Source organism: Arachis ipaensis, chromosome B02, assembly GCF_000816755.2.
Source record: "Arachis ipaensis cultivar K30076 chromosome B02, Araip1.1, whole genome shotgun sequence".
Lineage (NCBI taxonomy): Eukaryota > Viridiplantae > Streptophyta > Magnoliopsida > Fabales > Fabaceae > Arachis > Arachis ipaensis.
The window spans coordinates 81,958,053-81,966,581 of NC_029786.2; the positions used below are offsets into that span (position 1 = coordinate 81,958,053).

Here is an 8,529-nt window from a genome sequence, read left to right on the forward strand (position 1 = left end):
TCTCCTCTCTTATCTCGTTTACGACTTTTCACGTATTTCGTTTACAGTGTAAACGAGATAAAACACGTCAGGCAGCTATGTGTATATCTCGTTTATACTGTAAATAAGATAATATATCTCGTTTACAGTATAAACGAGATAAAAGAAGACAAATTTGCAGCTGCTATAAAAGGATGTGTAACCCTTGGTATTCTCCACACACATTTTATGTCCTTTTTCTGTCTTATTTTTCTCACGAAAACAAAGCAGCAATGGCCAATAACAGTGTATATATGGTTGTTGTGTGTTTATCCCAATTGTCGTATGGGAAATGGCAACAACGGGTGACATTTAAGTGTGAGAATCCAATATTGTTGCGTACTTAGCGTGTAAATACGTTGTCGGAGTTGAAGAGTTTGATATTGAGCAAGCTCGGTGGTACAGAAGTGAGGGAGATTGGAAGGGTGGGATATATGTTGCTGGCACCCATGGGTAATGGAGTTTTCCGGTTTCGACTATTCCGACTTCAAGGGGGATGAGCATGTGTGACTGATGTTCGACATCCATGGGAGGATCATGGCGGAACAGGTAATGGAGCTTTCCGCCGAGGTGGAAAATAGTGGTCGTGGTGGTTCTGTACACTCAACTTATGTACAGGACGACCGACCTCTTGCACCACCGCCCATTCATGTCGCAATTCCATTGGATGAGGCGAAGAAGGGCGAGGAGGAGTCGGACGAAGATTATATGGCAGATAGTGCAGACAGTGATTCTTCCGAAGGCGGCGATGAGGATGATTTTGTGCCGGAGATGCTTGCCCAGACTGTGGCGCGCCATGTCCTGCCTCCACCTCACCCAATTCCGACGCTACACACGGTGCCAAGTCACTATCACAGTTTGGATCTAGACGCCATGCATGAGAGGACTCCATTTTCTGACACGGGTGAAGAGGATTACAACTTAGACGGTGGGGTAGAGTTTCGGGTCGGCCACAGGTTCAAATGCCGAGAGGCAGTGCTGCAGGGTGTGAAGAACTACAGTATTTGCAGGAGTGCTGAGTACCGGGTGATCGAATCGGACCGGTTAAAGTATCATGTTCAGTGCCGTCAAGCTAACAATGGGTGTCTATGGAGCCTTTGTGTGGCCCTTCGGTAGAACCTCAGATACTGGTAAGTTCAACTTTAATTGTGCTTTTGAGTACTTCTGTGCAATATATTAAGGAGGTTTGAGATATGGCTGAAGTAATACTGTTTCGCTGTGTTTAGGGAGGTTCGAAGGGTTGGTGGAGCGCACAGTTGTCTAGCACCCACCATGTCTCAAGACCATCGTCAGTTAGACAGTAGTCTCATCTGCAGGGTCATATTGCCGTTGATACAGTTAGGGGTGTTCGCGGTGCGGTTTGGTTCGGTTTTAAGAGAAAAAGTCATCCGATCCGAACACTTAATTTATGTGCGGTGCGGTTTGGATTGGATGAACTCTTTTTGAAAATCTAATCCGATCCGATTACAAGCAGTTTAGATCGGTTTGGATTTGCGGTTTTTTAAATAAAAAAAAATTAAATACATATAACAAGTCTTAACATCAAATTTTAAATAATCAGTAATGACACAACAAGTCTTAACATATCTTAAAAAGCCAATAATAGCATAACAATAGAAATAAAATTATAGGTTAGTTAAAATAAATAAATAAATAATATTTTAAACATAAAATATTTATTAAATAATAATAATACATGAATAATAGAAAAATGTATAACAAATTGAACATGTTATAAATATAATTGTAAATATAATAATAAAATAATAATATTATAGCACATTGTGTGGTTTGGATTGGATTGGATCGGTTATGAAAAGTAAATCCGAAATCCGATCCAATCCAGTGGTTTGCAAAAAATAGAATCCAATCAAATCCGAATTAGTGCGGTTTTAATCGGTTTTCGGTTTGAATTGGATTGGATGAGCGGTTTAATTTGGATCGGTTTGAATTTGAACACCCCTAGATACAGTCTAACCCCTCTGTGAGTATTCCGATGTTGCAAGGTGCGATCCAGGCGAGCTATCACTTCAAACCCTCTTACAGAAAGGTGTGGATGGCAAAGCAGAAGGCAATTGCACAGATCTACGGGGATTGAAAAGAGTTATATAACAAGGTGTCGAAGCTGCTTCAGGCACTGCAGAGCTATTTTTCTGGAACCATTTGTGACCTACGTGTCAAACCGTTCTACGATGGGCACCTCCTGGTACGCGACTGTAGCATGTTCGACTAAGTATTTTGGACTTTTCCCTCATGTGTTGAGGTATTCAAGCATTGAAAGCCGTTTGTATCCGTTGATGGCACGCATTTGTATGGTAGATATGGTGGAGTGTTGCTTATTGCGGTGGCGCAAGACGGCAACAGCAACATCTTGCCTATTGCTTTTGTCGTTGTCGATTTCGAGAGCACCGAGTCATGGTCGTTCTTGCTTACTAATTTGAGATGCCATGTCACCCCACAAGACGGCCTGCTGGTTATCTCCAACAGATCTCAGGTCATCAAGGCCACACTAAGCTCCGATGATAGTGGTTGGCATCCCCCAAGAGCATTCCATGCTTACTATATCAGACACATGGCTGCGAGTTTCATGACTCGGTTCAAGTTAGCTGAGGAAAAGAGATACCTCATAAACACTGCTTACAGTCCATGCAAGGCTAGGTATGAGTGGTGCCACCAACGCCCACGTCTCAGTGTGGTACCACCTACCGAAGTCACGGAGGCACCCCCAACGGGGTTCCCGTGTGAACGTAGGCCTAGGTAGTACGCCACGTCTGGCAGGGTGATAGTGACCTCACCCCACAGGAGATGAAACGTGTGCGTCTCCGGACGCCATCGCTCCACGAGTTTCGAAATCAGGGAATTGTCAAAAATGAAATTTCTGAGGGGCACCGTGTCGCCGAATCCAGCCTCAGCCAGATACAGGACGATGGCGTCGGGTGGAGAAAGGGTATGACTCACTTGTCGGGGTAGTAGAAGGCGAGGCCTCTGAAAAATATAAAAAAAATTCATCCTTATAAAAGAAATAATCTTAAATTTTTGGTTTATTTATTTCTTACAATTTCTTTTTAGTTTTGTAATTAGAACAATTTAACATGATATACAAAACATTAAAGTAAAATAAATATTTCTTTGTTACTTACATCTACTTCTACTTAAGAACATATTTCTATGTTTCTAACTTACACATATTTCTAAATTACATAGTGCATACTAAACAAACCCTAACTAGAACGTTATAAATACTAACAACTTAGCACAAGAAAAATAGAGTTCCAAACTAATAATCATGTCGTAACAACCTTGCACAAGAAAATACAGTTCTAAATTCCTCCTAAAGACCTACTACTAAACCTGCCAACTTTGTTATGGTTCTTCGGGACTACCCTGACCGTGGCCACATACTTAGATTAAACAAACAGAATAAAACTAACCTCAAAGTCGGCCGCTCCGACGTAATGCGACATCTCGTTCAGCCTGTTGATGTCTCCGTCATTCCCCGCCTGGCGCGCCATCTCAATATCAGTCGAAAATAGGGTGAGAAATGGATAATAGAGAGGAGAAAGTGGTTGATGTAACACCCTAATTAGCCTAAGCTTTACCTCGCGTCGTAAAGCAAAGGTTAATCAAAGGTTACGACAGTTCTAAACTCATACATATAATATATAGAAAGAATTTATATAATCTAAAAGCCCGATGAAGGATATAGCTCAAAAACAGGATTTACAAATCGCAAAACGTACTAACGAAGCTACTACTTAAAGCACAAGAATTAGATACAAATATATCAAAATATAATAGTATAATATCATGAGAGTCTAGCCACGGCTCGTGGAGTTTAAGCCGGCTAGCCATATACAGACCAAAAAGAACCAGACAGTAAAAATAACTTATACAATTTTGTTCTCTCAAATACAAGCCTCTAGGCAAAAACCAAAATACAAGAGTGAGAGACATCTACATAACAAATAAAAAAGACTCAAAAAAGGTATCCGGATCCTCCGCTCCTGTCACCAATAAAACAACTCACCGTGGTGGGTTGCGACCTGCATCTGAAAACAATAACAGAAATATGGTATGAGAACCAGAGGTTCTCAGTATGGTAACAGTGCCCAGTGATATAGGATATAAGATCCCGGGACGCCAAAGGCGATCCTAGACTCCATATCCGTCACAAGATTCAAACTTAAAGCATTCTAAAACAAATAAGCATAATTATATAAAACCTTAACATAACTAAACAGGGTACTATATCTTAGGGGATTTCTATTCTAACCAACACCGCTGTCCCACAACCTTCACCAACCTATCCTCCATGCGATCCCATCGCCACCACCTTCCGAACATCCTCAATCCCAGTAGAAAACACAATTATATACAATGCAAGTAAAACACAAGTAGGAGCATAATATGCAATTAATTCAAATAGCACTTAGACATGTTATACAAATAGGCAAGCAATTTCAAGTCGGCAAAGCATGCAAGCAGATAGAAAATACACATGATGAATGCCTGCCATATTGGCTGTAATATCACATTGTCGGTTCAACTGCCAACCCGACACATCTCCATGGAGATGTCGCCCTTCGGAATCATCATATGGGAACCCCCGAGATATAGTGCTCGGATCACTGTCCAGGATTTTGCGCTTGCACGCTCTATTGATCCGAAGGGATGCGAGCGGGATACTCTTGCCTCAGACCTCACATCTCAACATAAGCGGGATTAATCACCGTCCCTGCCGGGCGCATAGCGTCTCATAATCTCAGTACAAATCAGTACTTCAGTGGTTTTTAGAAAATATTTTTAGTTTACATGGATCCATCATCTCATTCAGAGTCCTCGACTCATCTCAACCACTGTCAATTCATATTTTAGTTTCCCAACATCAACAGTTCATCATTCTTCATCTCATATATCAATCATCCTTCATATAACGTCAAACCATCCTTAGTACACCCGAAACCTAATCCTCCGTTTTCTGATTTTTCCAAATAATATCATTTAAAACCCTTAGATTCTTTCCCATGTTTTAAATATCCAAAACTAGGTCCAAGAGTCCTAAAATAGTGTTAGAGAAGCTTACAACCTTGTTGGGAAGGTAGAATAGTTGAAAACAAAGAAAAATTTGAGGAATAGGGTGTGTGCGTCTGCACGGGGGTGTGCGTGCACACGTCCTGGAGAGTTTTAAAACGTGTGCGTACGCATAGGAGTGTGCGTACGCACAGGTGCCAAAATTTACAATGCCTGTTCACCCACACAACCTGTGCTAGCGCTCCCAACAGGCTTCCCCAACGTGTGCGTGCGCACAGGTTGCAATTCTTCATTGATGTGTGCGCGCACCAGCTGTGCTAGCGCCGCAACCAGTGAGCACTTTCCTGCCTGTGCATACGCATAGGTCTGTGCGCATTGTTGTCAAACTCTCGAGTTAACTCGTAAACTCGTACGAGTTTACGAGTTTAGATATAGAATCGAGTTGACTCGGACATAGACTCTATCCTGAGTAAACTCGGCTAGACTCGGTCAAACTCGGACAAACTCGTGAGTTTAGGACCGAGTTAGCGAGTTTGTGTTTTTCTTCATTTTTGCTCAAAAAAACGTTATTTTGAATCCAAAAAAACACTTTTTTTATTAGAGTTACGATAACACTCTCAAAAAATGAAAGAAAACTCACCCACAACTCACTCATTTGCGTCGTTTCCCTCAAGTCTCACTTTCTCCATGTTTTGCCGCAGTCGTTGTTCCCCGTCAAGCCACCGTTGTTCGCCTGTGTCTGCTATCTCTGCTCTGATTTGCGCTATTGTCTTTGTGAATTTTACCTATGTTGCCCTCTGTTTTGTATTTCTTCATATCTCCACTATCCGCAACTCCATCGTGCTATCACTGTTCACGAGTTCGACTACTTCTCCTACAGTCCTATCTCTGCTCTGGTATGCACCGTCGTGAAATCCATGACTCTTTGTCGCCATCGTTTCGTGCTGCTGCTGCACCCTCACCACCGCTGCCTGCTGCACCCTTGCCTTCGATCTGCTGTTGCTGGGACTTTGCCCCTTCTTTTCTTCTGCATCCTCTATTTTCCGTATGCCTTTTGCCCTTTTTTTGAGCCTTTACTTCTTGATTTAGTTTTTTTTTTTAAATTTTATTGCTTCTAATTTTAGCCTATTGCTTATCGTTTATGTTAGATGGCCAGATGGTTCATCCATTCATGGATGATTAGTAATTAATTATTTTGATTAAAGTTAATTTGATTATTTGATATTGTTCAATGTTTAATTAAAGATTTAGTATTACAGATTTAGAATTTTTAATTTTGTGTGTTCTATGTTGTATTTGTAAAAGAATAATTATAGTTGATTTGAATGTGTATTTAAAAATATTTGTTATAATGTATACTACTATTTTAATTTATTATGTACTTTAAGATTGATATTATTAATTTTGAAGGGTTAGAATTGAGTAAATATACATTATGTAAGAATATATATATATATAAGCTTCATAACAGGTGAACTCGTACGAGTCTACGAGTTAACTCGCGAGTCGAGTCTAGGTCAGCTCCACGAGTTTACTTAGACTCGCGAGTTTGACAACCTTGTCTGTGCGGACTAAGATTTTTGCAGGGTTGTGCGTGCGCACAAGGCTGTGCGTGTGCACATATCAGAAATCATAAAATTCTGCAACTTAGCAAAATTTCAGATTTTCAACACCAACTTTGAATGATCATAAATTCCTCTACAAAATTTCAAATTTCGCAAACTTTATATCGATTAAAAGAGTTTTCAATAAACTTTAATTCTAAATAAATTTCAACAAATTTTGAAAACCGAGGTAAAGATTATGATCATACAAGGTTTACCAAAAACCTACTTTTACCAAATTCCACAATTTCTTACCATACACATTCCGCACCATACCAAACCATTCAAAACTCCATTTTTCATCAAAATTAATCTTTTTGTGTCATAATACACCAACATTACCCCATTTTCCTTCACATTTCACTATTCTCAACCTCAACATCAATTATATAACACTTATCATCAACCCACATTCAAAGTTACCATTTCATCAACCTTAACATCACATCTATCATAATAAACCATCTTTCTAATCTATACAATCATTCAACATCATCATATCATTATAAACCATCATAATTGCACCCAACATTCATCAACTCATCATAAACCATCATTCATTAACATTCAACACACCAACAATCATTTTATTGCAAACCTATCCTATGGGTCACTAGTCTAAGTGTCTATGAATATTATATAGTACACAGAGGAAACCGAAATCATACCTTGGCCGATTCCCTATATGCGCCAAAACTTCAAAATAGCACAAGTTGAGTTTTCCACCACAAGTAAGCCACCAATGTAACTCCAACAAGCACCAACAAGCTCCAAATTCACAATAATCAAACTATATATACATAAACCATCACAAATCAACCTAGGGTTTCATTTAAACATAAAATCACAAGGGTTTACTGGCTCTTACCTTTTCACACAGATTTGATAGCAAAAATCCAATGCTAAGCAAGGATTAGAGCAAAATAAACATCCAAAATCACAAAAATTCATTTAACCTAAAGCCCTAATAAATATGAAATTTTGAAGAGATAAACTGAGAGGGATTCGAGATTTCCTTACCAGTTTCTTATAGGAGTTTTGTAGAGCTCTTCACAAGGAACGCGTAGCCGCTGATGGCACGCAAATTAGAGCACCGTAGCTCGAGATATCACAAAGAGAAAAGATGGGTGAATAGTGTTTTCTTCTTCTTCTTCTCCCCTTTCTATTTCAGCATGGGTGTGTTGTGTTTATGTGTGTGTTCTGGAAATGGATTCATTAATGAACCTTTTATATGTTGGGCTTGGGCCCAATTTGGGCCCGGTCCAATCCGTTAGCGTTTTTAGTCCGTTTGGCCCAACTTCGGGCCAAACCTTTAAAATTAATGCTCGGTTTTTCATTTCTAATATTTTTCTAAGGTTTTTGACTGTTTTCACTTTTTCTCGTGCGGTACCGGACAGACTTGAACCGGTTCAACCGGTTCAACTGCTGGTTCGCGGTTTTTCGCAGAAAACACATTTTCTGACTCAGAAAGACCCACTGAGTCCAAAAATTACATTTAAATCCTCAAATTTTCACTCTGACTTTTTGGGATCTAATTTGAGCAATATAATCACTTAATTAACCGGTTTATTAGTTGCGGTTCTTACAGTTGACAAGGTCCAACTGGGGCCCAAAATGACGCTGTGAATAACATATACTTATAGACGTCGACAGGTCTTATCTCATTTACAGTGTAAACGAGACATACACGTGGCAGCCTAACGTGCCTTATCTCGTTTACACTGTAAACGAGATACGTGAAAAATCATCTCGTTTATAGTGTAAACGAGATAAGAGAGAGGAATTTAAATCGATAAATAATTTTTAAATTATTTATTTTGATAATTATTATATTTATTTTATTTATTAAAATAAAAAATTCCAAATTTATCGAGTT

The 8,529-nt window shown here is 39.5% G+C and overlaps 2 protein-coding genes across 3 annotated transcripts in view; both read left to right on the top strand.

The window, feature by feature from the left end:
• The window catches only part of LOC107625538, a 36,150-nt gene that overhangs the window by 1,563 nt on the left and 26,058 nt on the right, over positions 1–8,529 (top strand). The gene's annotated exons all lie outside the window — the stretch shown is intronic.
• Positions 42–1,444, top strand: LOC110268925. Its single transcript, XM_021116038.1, has 2 exons — positions 42–1,148; positions 1,245–1,444. Exon 1 carries the CDS (start codon positions 532–534, stop codon positions 1,132–1,134), a length of 603 nt encoding a protein of 200 aa, XP_020971697.1. The 5' UTR covers positions 42–531; the 3' UTR covers positions 1,135–1,148; positions 1,245–1,444.

Excerpts from the sequence above, each read along its gene's own strand:
- LOC110268925 (XM_021116038.1), top strand. The coding sequence starts at position 532 with ATGTTCGACATCCATGGGAGGATCATGGCGGAACAGGTAATGGAGCTT.